Below are 13,820 nucleotides of genomic sequence, written 5' to 3'. Positions count from 1 at the left end.
CTACCTCTCCCCGTCTTACTTCTTTGGGACCAGTAACTGCCGAGGAGGTCGCTACCACGCTAGACACCATTAAAAGCGGATCCCCTAGGGACCCCGTTCCGCATCCTCAAAAAAGTGGCCACCACTATTGTTCCCCCACTCACCCACCTCATAAATACCTCTCTACTACAGGGAAAAGTTCCTTCGAGTTGGAAGGCGGCCGTCGTTAAGGCGCTACTAAAAAACCCTCTCTCGACCCCTTGGATCTGGCCAATTATAGGCCAATCTCTCTCCTCCCCGGAACCAGTAAAATCGCTGAAAAGATAGTGAACAAAAGACTCTCGCAGTACCTGGAAGCTAACAACCTGCTCAGATACTCGCAGACTGGATTCCGCCCAGGGCAGGGCACTGACATCGCCCTTCTCGCAGCGGTGGAGGAGGCCAGAGCACTTTTGGACGCAGGAGGATCAGTGGCAGTGATCCTCCTGGACCTTAGTGCGGCATTCGACACCGTCAACCACCAGGTCTTAATCCAACGACTTAAGAACATCGGTGTGGAGGACACCGCGTTGACCTGGTTCCCCTCTTTCCTTGGCGAGCGCTCTTTTCAGGTCTGGGAGAATGACACTCGCTCCCCCAACTTCCCCCTCCAGTGCGGCGTGCCCCAGGGCTCATCCCTAAGCCCGACATTATTCAATGTCTACATGTCCCCACTGGAGGAGGTTGTTAACCCGTTTGGAGTGCACATCATCAGCTACGCTGATGATACGCAATTAGTGGTGTCCTTATCCCACCCGAACCAAAAACCATCTGATCTTTACAACTGCCTGACAGCTATACAAGGTTGGATGAACCGCTCGTCTCTGAAACTTAATGGATCAAAGACTGACATTCTCCTCCTTGGTCAGAAGGGGCTTTCCCTTTCACAGACTATCTGGCCCTCTTGCTTGGGTGATCCCCCCGCTCCTAGGTCTGAGATCAAAAGCCTGGGAATCTGGCTTGAGAAAGACCTGTCCTTTAGGACGCAGGCCAAGAAAATCGCGGGTATCTGCTTTGGGCTCCTCAAATCAATCAGGAAGATTCTGCCTTTACTCCCTCCGGCCTCCCAGAAACTGTTAATCCAAGGCCTTATTTTATCAAGGCTGGATTATAGTAATTCCATCTATCTGGGTGCCCCCGAGGAAACCCTTAACAAATTACAAAGGATCCAGAATGCCGCGGCGCGGATCCTTAATAACACTCCGGCCAGATCCTCGGCCAAACCATCTCTGAAACTCCTTCACTGGCTGCCAGTGAGAGAGCGGGTAAGGTTCAAGGCTCTCTGTCTGTCTCACAGACTTCTGCAAGATAAAGGCCCCCCTATTTTGAGAAAATTCATTAGGCCCTACAAAGCTCCAAGATCCCTCTGTTCTGATCAGGAACACCTTATCATCATCCCTAGAGTTAAAAAGGTGCGCACGGGTGGACGGCGCTTTTCTGTTAATGCGGCCCGTCTTTGGAACTCCCTCCCCCGTGACCTTAGAACGGAATTTGACTACCTTCGGTTCAGGAAGCGGCTGAAAACACACCTTTTTCCCTGATCGGTTCTCCCCGCTTCGCTTGGCTGACCCTCTGCTGTTTGGATCGTAGCGCTGGGATACTTACGGGTGACTACGCGCTTTATAAAATTTATTAATAATAATAATAATAATAATAATAATGGTCTTTGGGGCTCTTGACATGCGAGTCCTGTCATTTTGTGGTAAGCACCGTACAGGCATATTGGTGTGGGCAGCATTCTGTAATGTAACAAATCATTTTTTACAAAGATGTGCCAATTGTAATGTAAGAGACCTGTCCTTAAAAGCTGGCTGCCTAATGTGATGGCTCTGTCATTGCAAGGATAGTTTATTAACTTCTGATTTCAGTACATGAATTGCAGATCACTTTACAGCTAATAAACAACGAGGACAGCAGAACAATTAGCTAGGTAATAAGGGCTGACTTCAATTTTATAATTGAGTAGTTTAGAAAATAGATGAGAAGGGAAGATGGCATAGTAGGGCTGGAAATACGATGTTAAAAGAGGATTCAAGGCAATAGGTTTGGGTCTTTTCTCTTGTTCTCCGTATGAGAGTTATAAATCCTAGGAGCAAAAGAGGAGAACATGTGATGGGATATTTCAAATCAAATTTTTTTCTGAACTGAATTTTAAGTTCAGTTTTTGATCAGATAACCGAGGAGCACGAACATTGAAACATGACAGGTTTATTCAGCTGATAGGTTAATTCAAAGCGAATTTTAAGATAAGTAGAGGCCTATAAGTATTTAGGCAATGTGGTGTAAATTTCATTGAGGCCGATGTACACTATCTGCTTTGAGAATGGATGTAACCTTTGGAGCAGTGTTGATTTTGGTAGAGTCCACCAGTATGGCATTCTTGTTTGTTGGAATGGGACTGTACTAGTATGACGTTTGTGGTAAAGTAAGGCTCTCACTCTTGGCCTGTTCTAGATAGGAGCACTACATGTATAGTAGGGGCCCAATTGCGATGCAGCTCTGAGCCTTCTGAGCCGTAACGTAATGGGCCGGTCGGATTCTTTTCCGACCGCCTCAATTTGAAGGAGGCGGTCGGAAAGGAAACTGACTGGTCATTCTGGCTGGCTTCCGACTGGCTCAGAGAGCTCGTCCGCCAGTCTGAGTAAGGCAAGTAGATTACGATGACGGTTTCCGACATGGTTTCCATGCTGGTCTGTCCAACATGGAACCCATGTCGGAAAGCATCTTTGAGGGCCGCCAGCAGGGCCTCCTTTGGTGCACGGCCTCGGTTGGAGGCCAAGGGTGCACCATCCCTGCACCGCCAATTTTACTATGGGAGCATGCATGTTCCCATAGGAAATTGTAGGAATGCGACAGAACAGTGTTCGGTACCATCCTAATGAGGCAGTCGGGACTGTCGACCGGGTGTTGGTTGGTCCCATAACCAATGCGGTGTTGGGTGGAAGTGATTCCGCCTGACATAGTAATGATGCCCTAAATGTATTTGTAAACAGTTCTTTGAGGGACCTGACATGTTCTTTGTAACAGATCTAAGAATTCAGGCCTGCCTTTTATGCCAGACATACAATTTCTGGTCTATCTTTTGCAGCAGTGCTAGTATTTGATTTTGCCTTGGTGGTATTACTTGTATACAGGGGACACTGTGATTTAATTTGCCACATGCTGGAACCAATGAATGCTCCGAAAATAGTTTGAAAAAGCTGATCGAGTGATGCGAGACAGGGAGCAATCATTCAGAGAAGTATCTACAGAAATCTAGGAAATGTTGTAATTCCGTTAATGCCTTCTTGAATGGGTAATAATGGCTTGGTACATCTGTACTGATTGAACTGTGAACTTGCCCTCACCTCAATTCAATCTATTCTTTACTTGAACATTCAAGAGACTTGATCTAAAATGGAGCAGAAGGATATATTTTGTGCATCGGATTTGAAGAACTTGTTATTGAAAACGCTTAGGTAAAAGTATCGTAAAAAACAACTTGTTGTTACCAGCTACTAGTGAAGTCTTCGTAGTCTAAGTGAAGCTAATTGAAATTTCTCTAATCCAAGCTAAAACAAGCATTGGCATAGCCAATAGGTCTCGCATTTGGGACCTTATAAGTGTTTAGCCATGCAACAGTTGATGTTGTTGCACTAAGGACATTGTGCTGCATTACTAAATACTTCTAAGTTCCCAAAGGCGAGACCTATTGGCTATGCCAATGCTTGTTCCTGATCTGTATCCACGATCCCCTGCATACTGCCTAGGATCTGCAGTCCTCCATTCTACCCAGCGATGGCCCCATGGACTCCTGCATCCCAGAATTTGAATCACGGTCTGTAGCAGCCCACAGTTTCAACGCCATGCTAATTGGAGTTGACCTTTTTAGAGGAGACCAAGCAGCAAAAGCCCGTTCCCTGCCGTCATTTTTTTCAGAGATGTCAGTTGCCCCTCACAGATTGCGGCACCCTCTTTTGACACAACATCATTGGTGATTGAGCTACAGCTGAGAAAATTAGCCCCTGCTTCACTCCTATCTCCGACGCGCCCTAATCACTGCAGTGCAAAAAATGTTTGTGTCTCTACTTCCCCTTCTGTTAATGGGCCTATCTGTAGGGCAAAGCATTAACTTGTTTTCGTTTGCTTTTCTTGCGCTGAAAACTCTGCTCTATAGTGCAAGAGACCAATCTGATGCGGGCTGTCTATTCAGCAGTCTCCGGGCCCAATTCTGATGCGGTTAGGAAATCTTCCCGACGAAATGGGTTTGGAATAGTTTCCGACCCACTCGGATCGGGAGAGTCCGACCGACCGAGAACAATGAATCCAGATGCTTCCAAATACGATTCGGTCTGACTCCCATTGACTTCAATGGGAACCTATGTTCAGACCAAATGCATAGGCTCCCATTAAAGAAAGGGGTGGCTGGGGAAAATCGGGCCCCGTTTGCCTGCCACACTGTGCCTGCCACACTGTGCCTGTCACACTGTGCATGGCTGGTTAAGGGGGGAACCCATGGGTACCCCCACAGGACCGATTGGGAAGGCTCCAGGTGCATGGGGTCCCGCCATGAGCCCCCAAAGTCTGATCCCGACTGCCAATTCGAGTCGCACGGCACAGTTCGGAAAAGCTGTCCTAATCTAGCTTCGTACTCGGTCATTCGGAAACACGGCCTGGAGAGATGTACAATTCTGCTCCGTACGGCTCGGTCATTCCAAATGCCGTCGGATTGGGATATTCCCAACGCCTAACTCGCATCATACTCGGTTGGTCGGAAACCTTTCCGAGTCGGTCGGAAAGACACGTTCCTGGTTCAGACGGAGCAAATGCTGTTAGGAGGCCTTCCTAGCCGCATCGGCATCGGACCCTTAATTGTAGGTAAAGTAATTTGTGTCCTATCTCTGAATGAGCCTCTCAGTTGTGGAATTTTCTTCGTATGGAGATGCGCTGCTTGTCTAATGTTCGGAATTTTAAATGTGCAATTCTGGTCTATCTTTCTAGGACTCCTAAGAGCATGCAGCACAAAACATTATAAGATCAGTGATTTTATAATGGTCCGATAAATGGCTGATAGCTAAAGGGGGTTTATGTATATAACCACTGAGATTCTAATCACTTAGGATGTTATCAAGCTATCATTCTGTCTCTGTTTCTGTTAATCACTGAAAGGGAGTGCACAATGTGTTGGTTTCTATAGGGTTGGGACTGACACATCAAGAAACTGGTTTATTAATTGTGAGAATGTCATTGTTCTGTTATTGTGGGTTGACCCGACATTGCTAAGGGGGATATTTTAGCATCCGTCATATACATCATAATACATCCTCTCGGGTAACCTCTTTCCTTTCTTCATGCGTGCTCTGAAAGCACACCTCAGTCTCAGGCACGTTTAAAGCTGATAACTCTTTCCTGTTCCTTCATATGTCGTTGACCTCAATGTGCCACCCTGTAGGTTAATGTATCTTTAGTATTTCCTGTTTATGTTAGTCATTGTCAGTGACTCATTTCTTATCACCATTTCTCTGTAACATATATTGAAGTGTGGAGAAACAAGTTTAGTTGATGGAGGAATGCTAGCCTAATTAGTATTGACAATAATTATCATTTGTAGAACATTGTTAGCTCTCAACATTACAGATGTATAGGTGTTATCTTCATTATGAGAAATCCCAATAAGGAAATGTACAAAAATATGCCACAAGCCAGGCAGAAATAATCTGATTTGGTTGGAGGTTGGTTGCCCTTATGGCTAGAATGTCCATTAAATTGTGGAGTTATCTATTATCTTTAACTAGCAGCCCGTCCTGACGTTGTCCGGGAGCAACAGGCTTCCCCGACCCCCGCCCGCCCCGACATTGTCCAGCAGCCCGACCCCCACCCGGCCCGTCCCCCGCCTGCCCCTACATGGGTCCCCTTACCTCAGCCGCCACTCCTCCCGCCTGTCCGCTGCTGATATACTGCTTTAAATATGTCTGTTCTTCTTTGCAGAGGTGTACAGCTGACCAATCCGTTCTACAGAGTGTACATTGGCTGGGAAAGTTTACATCATAGCTAATGTTTTTGGCCTAGAGGTGTGTTAATGATTGCTGTTTCACCATAAAAACACGGGATCATTCTCTTTTCTCCTGCAGCCCGGCCCCCCCTCCCCCCCCCCAGCACATCCCCCGCCTGCCCTGACATGGGTCCCCTTACCTCAGCCGCCGCTCCTCCCGGCTGTAATGTTTTTGGCCTAGAGGTGTGTTAATGATTGCTGTTTCACCATAAAAACATGGGATCATTCGCTTTTCTCCTGCAGCCCGGGCCCCCGCCCAGCCCGTCCCCCACCTGCCCCGACATGGGTCCCCTTATCTCAGCCGCCGCTCCTCCCGGCTGTCCGCTGGTCGCACCGCCTATGGCCTGTCCGCTGCTCCTCACGTCAGTGCTCCTCCCCCGCGCCATGTCCGCCGCTCCTGGACGCCGCTCCTCCCCGTGCTCCTGATGTGAGCACGCACGTCGCGGCCGGCGGTACTTCGGAGGGACTACTTTTTATTTTTTTTCTGTACATTTTTTAAATAACGTTTGTTTTGTACTTTATATAGCCTATAACCATCTACACACCCTGACGATTCCAACGGTGTATCGGGTCTGTGGATTGGAGCTGTGGTTCCCGAGTTTACCCGCCTCAAAGGCTGAAAGTTCTTCCTTTATAATAGTAGTATAGATAACATTGTTTAAGGGCGAAACTCAAATTGAAAACACATTATTTCAATTTTGCCAAGGTTTTGCAAAGTGCTACAGAAAGAATAGATGGAGAGTGTGTGAAATATCTTACATCCATCAGGGAGAAGAATGTCAAAACAAGTAGGTAAGGTGTATGTGTGAGGTATAATGTGGGCGGGGCAAGGTTTGCAAGATGATGTGTTTGGAAAATGTGGGTATTTCAATTCTGATTGCCATTTTACCACAATGGCAGTTGCAGACTGAGCATTGATTATTACCATATGTAGGTTTTAGAATTGTAGAGGGTGGCTTGGATGAGTAAATGAAAACCTCCCTTACATTTTTCGAGGCTTGCGTGTAGTTGCAGTGTACGCTAAGAAATGAGGAATATCTCTTAGAGGAGTGCAGGTTAGGGCTGGGTTTTGGCAGATCTTTTAATCTGAACAGAGTGAAGAGGAGTATGTGTACCTAATGCACCAGCATGCTCACAATACAGAAAGAAATATGTGTAAGCTGTTCAGCGACAGTAATGCTGAATAAAGTTGATGAAGAAAAGGTGGGACAGTGTGTATTCATAACTGGTCTTCACCACAAGAGAGAGACTTTTGCTGATAACTGTTAGTATTCTCAAGGCAGCATTCTGGGTAGCCTGTGATTTTCAAAATACATATTGTCCTTGCAGGATGAATCTAGGTTGCCAAGTGAATACTACTTTTTTCCAGGGATGAGGGCCTGCTGCCTCCTCGATCCAGTGTTTCACAGAAATGTATGTCTGCTAGAGTGCTGACAGGTGGAGGGTAATTGATCGATTGTGTCAATTGAATCCACAACTGTACCCTGATTTTCAACTTAGAAAGCCTAATGCAGCCTTCGTGATGAAATGTGGAAAGTGGTGCATTCAAAAATATATATATATATTTGTACATTTTATTTTAAGGTTGATTCTTAGCTTTTATGTTATTCTCTCCTCTGTGTCTATCACCTGGCCTGAGTGGGAGTTGCTTAAGGACCAGCACTACCTTTTTTCCCATGACTAGGGGTTTCAAACAGGATTAAGATTCTCGTTGATAACGTGGTCAAATCATGCCATTAAAAGCACGCATGCCGCTTTCCATTCTTAAAACCAGTAATCTGTTTGATCTAATTTGATTCATAGACTTGTAAAAATGGCTGTCTCATGAAGTGTCTTTTCTTACAGAACTAATGGCCGTAGGGTGAACAAGTATGGCTGCAATGGTCCCTCCTGTGAAGCTTAAATGGCTGGAGCATCTCAACAGCTCATGGATCACAGAAGATAGTGAGTCCATCGCCACACGAGAGGGCGTCTCTCTCCTCTATTTGAAACTAATCAGCAATAAGGAGGTTGTACCTTTGCCCCAGCAGGTTCTGTGCCTCAAAGGACCTCAGTTACCAGACTTTGAACGGGAATCTCTGTCTAGCGATGAGCAGGACCACTATCTTGATGCACTTCTTAACAGTCAGCTGGCACTGGCTAAAATGGTATGCTCGGACTCTCCTTTTGCTGGTGCTCTTAGAAAGAGACTCTTGGTGTTGCAGCGAGTATTTTATGCACTGTCAAATAAATATCACGATAAAGGGAAGGTGAAGCAGCAACAGCATTCACCGGAGAGCAGCTCTGGATCAACTGATGTCCATTCTGTCAGTGAACGCCCCAGATCCAGTACTGATGCTCTCATTGAAATGGGAGTTCGCACTGGCCTAAGCCTACTATTTGCACTTCTGAGACAAAGTTGGATGCTCCCTACGTCAGGACCTGGTATCAACCTTTGTAATGATGTAATTCAAACAGCGATCGAAGTTGTGAGCTCCCTTCCTCCTTTATCTCTAGCGAATGAAAGTAAGATTCCACCAATGGGTTTGGACTGTTTATTACAGGTGACAACGTTTCTTAAAGGAGTAACGGTTCCCAACTCTAGTGCAGACACCTTGGGTCGGAGGCTTGCCTCAGAGTTACTTCTTGGGCTAGCCGCTCAGCGTGGTTCTTTGAGGTATTTGCTTGAATGGATTGAGATGGCTCTGGCTTCATCTGCAGTAGTCAACACCATGGAAAAGGGCAAAATGCAGCTAAGTCCCGAAGGATTGATCAGCTTTGACTGCTTTATGAATATATTGATGCAGATGAGGAGGTCCTTAGTAAGTATGCATGCTAACTTTAACCATGTAAATTAGTAGATTAAAATGTGTCCAGAAATGTTACAATTTCTAACGTCCTTCAGACATGACATGAGGACAGTGAACATAATTGAATGATGCATTTTGATTTGCTTAGAGGACAGTGAATTGTGAATTGCAACTTGAGAATGTCCTGCTGTTAGTTGATTACATTCTTTTTGATAAATGTGTAATGTGCCAAGAGTTGCTTTCTTTAAGATTGGATCATTACTAGTGTCGAAGTATCACAGTATGTGCCTGCAACTTAAAGTATACATCCACTTTTGTGCAAGTGCTGTAAGTAATCTGTGCATCACATTTGATTCCCTGGAAAACAAAATACTGTTAAAAGGTTACTGACCGGTGGCTTTTTACATGGTTACCTTGATTGCAAATCAATTTAGCCTGTATTACTTTTTTCCCACCGTTGCCCTATAATTTTCGTTAAGTCAGTATCTTTTTTATTCTTAGGTCTGTAGTTTAACATCATGATTGATCCCGCTTAGTTTTCTATTATGGTTGCCCTCCTTAATTTGAGACGCCTTGATTAGTGATTCAAAACTCAAACTTTGTGTGTTCTTGCCGGTTATATGTTTGAGTAAACTGATTATTTGAATGTTTTGCAGTTTAATGTGTGTGAGTTCAGCTTCAAATCAGTTTGTCTGATTGGTCATTTCTATGAGGCACGTACCAAACAAATCATGGGTAGTGCTCAAATTGTCATCTTATTTGTACACTATAAAATTTTATTATTTGCATTGTTTTTGGCTTTCGTTACCTGCACATATTAAACATTGTTTCATATTAAATGTATTTATTATCTGCACCGTAACTCCTTTTTAGGTCTCGGCTAGCGAGGCTGCGCACATGAGCAGTCTCGCTGGCGAGATTTAATGAGTTAGAGTATGTTTCACTAGCGAGGTTAAGCCCCACCCCTCTTTTCCATTGGCTGGCGTCACCGTTCATGCTAAACGATGGCCAGCCATTGGAAAAGAGCGTCCTGTGACGTACTCTTTTCTCTTTTAGAGCCGTCCCTTTCAGACTGGCTTCTTTGACTTACTGCTGTGGTAAAAGGTTTCTTATCTTTTTTATGGGTCCAAACGGATGGCCCCATAAAGAAGATAATCAACCTTTTACCACAGCAGCAAGTCAGCCCGAGCCCGTCCAAGTGGGACGGCTCTAAAAAAGAAATTTATTTAATTTTAGTATAATCACGGCACCCGTGCTTTACTGTTAAAATGTTACAAGTAAAGCGCGGGTGCCGCGATTATACCAAAATGAAAGAAATAGAAAAAACATCTATTTCTTTCATTTTGGTATAATCGTGGCACCCGCGCTTTACTTATAATGTTTTAAAAGTAAAGTGCGGGTGCCGAGATTATACCACAATTAAAAAAATAGATGTTTTTCTCTATTTCTTTCATTTTGGTATAATTGAGGCACCCGTGCTTTACTTTTAAAATGTTACAAATAAAGCGCGGGTGCCGCGATTATACCAAAATGAAAGGAATAGAAAAAACATCTATTTCTTTCATTTTGATATAATCGCGGCACACGCGCTTTACTTGTAAAATTTTAAAAGTTATGTGGGGATGCCGCGATTGTACCAAAATTAAAGAAATAGATGTTTTTTCTATTTCTTTCATTTTGGTTGAACGGACGGACAGGCATGTCCTTTTAAATACCTGGACAGAGCATGCACGAGTTAACTGTTGCACGTGCCTAGATGAATGGTATCTCCAGTACAAGTATGAAATTACTACCGGGTCAGTCACGGATATCCTTAGTGTTTACTGTGCAAAAGCACACAAGCTACTCTGAATTTTGACAAATTGTAAGACTACACTTAGCTGAGCTTGAAGGATTATGAGTTGAGGAGTAGAGAGTGACAGAGTGAGAGAGAAAGGGAGTGATAGACAAAGGAAGAGAATGAAAAGATAGAGACAGAAAGAATGAGGAAGAAAGGGAAGGTGTGCGTGTGTGGGGATGGGATACTGCTGAGCTGCATCGCAGAGCTGCTGGGTACACTGCAAGCGCCCTCCGCAGTTGTATATAAATGGAGACTAGCAGTTACCCTTAAACCAACCCACTGTGAACCTTACCTTTCCTTCCTAGGCTAGGCCATAGTCTGTGAGCAATGCTGACCGGCAGAAACACTGGTCACACAGCACCACAGGCCCTGCGCCTGGTATTCAGGACTGGCTCCTGAATCCAACTACCCAGCAGTGGCAGAAAGCCCAGTGGTGGGAGGTGGTATGACCCACATCGCTCTTGAGCTCTGAATTCTGTAGCAGCAAATATGCGTGACCGCTGCATTCTGGGTAAAGGCAGCTTAGCATTTTGAGTAATGTTTATTCAAAACTCTGGTATGTCATACCCAAGTGACCAATGGCAAAATAGCTTTGAGATTTACATCCTGACAGGTGGGGAGACGAGAACCCCCTCCTCTCCAGGAGCAGAGGGCACCTTTTGTTCAGGTTGAAGGGTCTTGAAGTGGAAAGGTGTCCATAAGAGGTTGTGTTCTTGACGTCTTTTAAAAGGTGGCCTTAATACCCCATCATTCTGCACTGTGCTGTGGGAACACAGACTTGGAACCAACAGGTCCTCCTGAATCGGGAAAGCACAGAGAGATCTGTTACAAAAGGAAGCCTGACTGCAGGTTGTAACACTCGGCATTGATGTGTTCAGTGACACTCGCAACCCTTTGGCTTATCTGAGGAGTCAGACTGTGAATGAATTCGACATGTCATAATATCCATATCTTGGGCACGGTTTTATGTGCTCAGCAGGGAGTCCCCTTGAAAGCACGGCCAGGAGCATGTCTATCATTAGTGCAACAAGTGCAGTGATACCGGTGCCCAGGGTGTGGGGAGGAGGGGCTGACTGCACTCCATTGGGATTATCTTTTCCATTGTTACATATGTCGCATGCCAACATTTTAGTTACTCTCCAATTGTGTGGAAATTTATAGCTGCCAATTGACCCCAAGTGAAGCGTGACATTTTCGGACTAAATTCCTTTTTAAGTTTCAGTTCTGGTTACTGAGGGTATAGAACTTGTTAAAAATTAGACATATCTTCAATGCCCAACCAGTACTCATCCCTTGTAATTTTTATAATGAAGATGAAATACTTCAGTCACTTTAGCCACCAAAGAAGCACCCTCCTAACAAAGGAAGGGGTGAAGTGAATATTGCTGGGAGAGGGGTAAAAATATAATATCCTCTGGTCCCATTCAGATAAAGATATCCGCACTTAAACTTCGTTTGTAGCCGCACTGGAGGGAAGGTAAACTTTATACTGATCATTGTGCCCGTAGCAGGGTGACAAACACCCACCAGATTTCAAATTCCCCCTTGCTTTGTCTCTAGAGCTCTTTTCTGTGCCTCTAAAAAAAAACCGGTGGGGGTATGGACATCACGCTGAAGCACTGGTTTAAAGAGGCAATGCTGTTTCGGGTTGGATAAAAAAAAAAGCGGCCGCCATTGCTATGCGCTTTCACAGCATGTCTTGTCTGCTTCTGCAAGACATAAATTAAGTAAATAGTACTCCCTAACTGCTAATGAAAGCTTCAGAGTAACCAGTCACATGGTCAGATCACCACTTACTTGCTTTCTAACATAAAACAATAATAAGCAACTCCCCTAACTCTACCTTACATCCATCCACCTATCAGCTGTGGAACAAACTCAAATTGGAAAACTTAGAAACACAACTAACATCCAGTACAGATCTGGAAACAATAAATTCTGTTCAAAATCTATATGAGTGGCTACGGGAAGCTTTTGACATCCTGATACCACTCAAAACCACACTACAGAACAAAAGCAAAAAGTGCCTTGGAGAAACATAGAAATAAAAGACATAAGTTATGCTATGTTATGTTACACATATTTGTATTGCGCACAGCTGCCCCAGCTAAGGGGCGTCCTGGCGCATGGCAGGAAATATGCAACACCGACAGGGAACACAACCGAAAACAAGGAGGTTTATTAAAACAGAAAAGTTTTTAGAGCTTTACGAAAAGCTAAAAGATCCTCTAATAACAGCAATTCAACAGGAAGGGAATTCCAGAGCTCAGCTGCTCTGACCCGGAAGGATCGGCCACCAACCCGACACAGCCTGTATCGGGGGATCACGGCAAGAGCTTGGCCCCCAGATCTCAAGGAACGGGTGGGTACATACCAGGACAAAAGGTCTGCGAGTATTTGAGGACCCCCTCCCCTCAAAATCTTGAACGCCAGACACAACACTTTAAACTGAATTCTCGCCCTGATAGGCAGCCAGTGCAGTGATCTCAATGTGCCGGAGACGGAGCTCGTTCGGGGTAAGCCAACAATGGCTCTCGCCGCGGCATTCAGAACGCGTTGGAGGCGGGTGACCTCAGCCAGATTGGTCCCTACCAGGAGAGAGCTTGCATAGTCCAGGCGAGATAGCACAGTAGCCTGGACTATCAGCTGCCTGGTACGATGGTCAAAGAACTTCAGAATGGGACGCAGCGACCGCAAGATGCCAAAACAGCAGGCCGCGGTTTTCTTCGAATGGCCCACAAAACTAAGAGCAGGGTCCATCCATACTCCCAAGTTCTTTAATTCAGTGACCGGAAGGGGGGCCGGCCCCAGTTCAGCAGGCCACCACCTGTCCCCCCACAGTTCCGCCTTCCTACCGACGATCATGATCTCTGTTTTCTTAGCGTTGAGCTGGAGACAGTTGTTCTTCATCCAGCTTGCCACCGCCCTAAGTCCACTCTGGAACCTGGGGGCATCCCGGTCCGCATCCCTGCTGATCGTAACCGCTAGCTGAGTGTCGTCGGCATATGAGACCATAGTCATGTCCCATTGCTTGACGACCTCAGCCAGCGGTCTCACGTATAGATTGAACAACGTGGGACTCAGCGAGGAGCCTTGCGGGACCCCCTGTTTCAGAGGATGGAATTGGGACTGGAACGGTGGC

General features: G+C 45.4%; 1 protein-coding gene across 6 annotated transcripts in view; it reads left to right on the top strand.

Moving 5' to 3' along the window:
* HERC1 (HECT and RLD domain containing E3 ubiquitin protein ligase family member 1) overlaps positions 1 to 13,820 on the top strand; it is a 2,088,313-nt gene that overhangs the window by 35,735 nt on the left and 2,038,758 nt on the right. For all 6 annotated transcript variants that reach the window (XM_078685198.1, XM_078685199.1, XM_078685195.1 and 3 more), the window contains exon 2: positions 7,895 to 8,850. In XM_078685198.1, coding sequence (XP_078541324.1) covers positions 7,921 to 8,850 — 930 coding nt within the window. In that variant the 5' untranslated portion in view covers positions 7,895 to 7,920. The remainder of the gene's footprint in view (positions 1 to 7,894; positions 8,851 to 13,820) is intronic.

This window comes from Lissotriton helveticus, chromosome 3_2 (assembly GCF_964261635.1).
Source record: "Lissotriton helveticus chromosome 3_2, aLisHel1.1, whole genome shotgun sequence".
NCBI lineage: Eukaryota > Metazoa > Chordata > Amphibia > Caudata > Salamandridae > Lissotriton > Lissotriton helveticus.
This window is presented reverse-complemented; position numbering and strand designations above follow the sequence as displayed.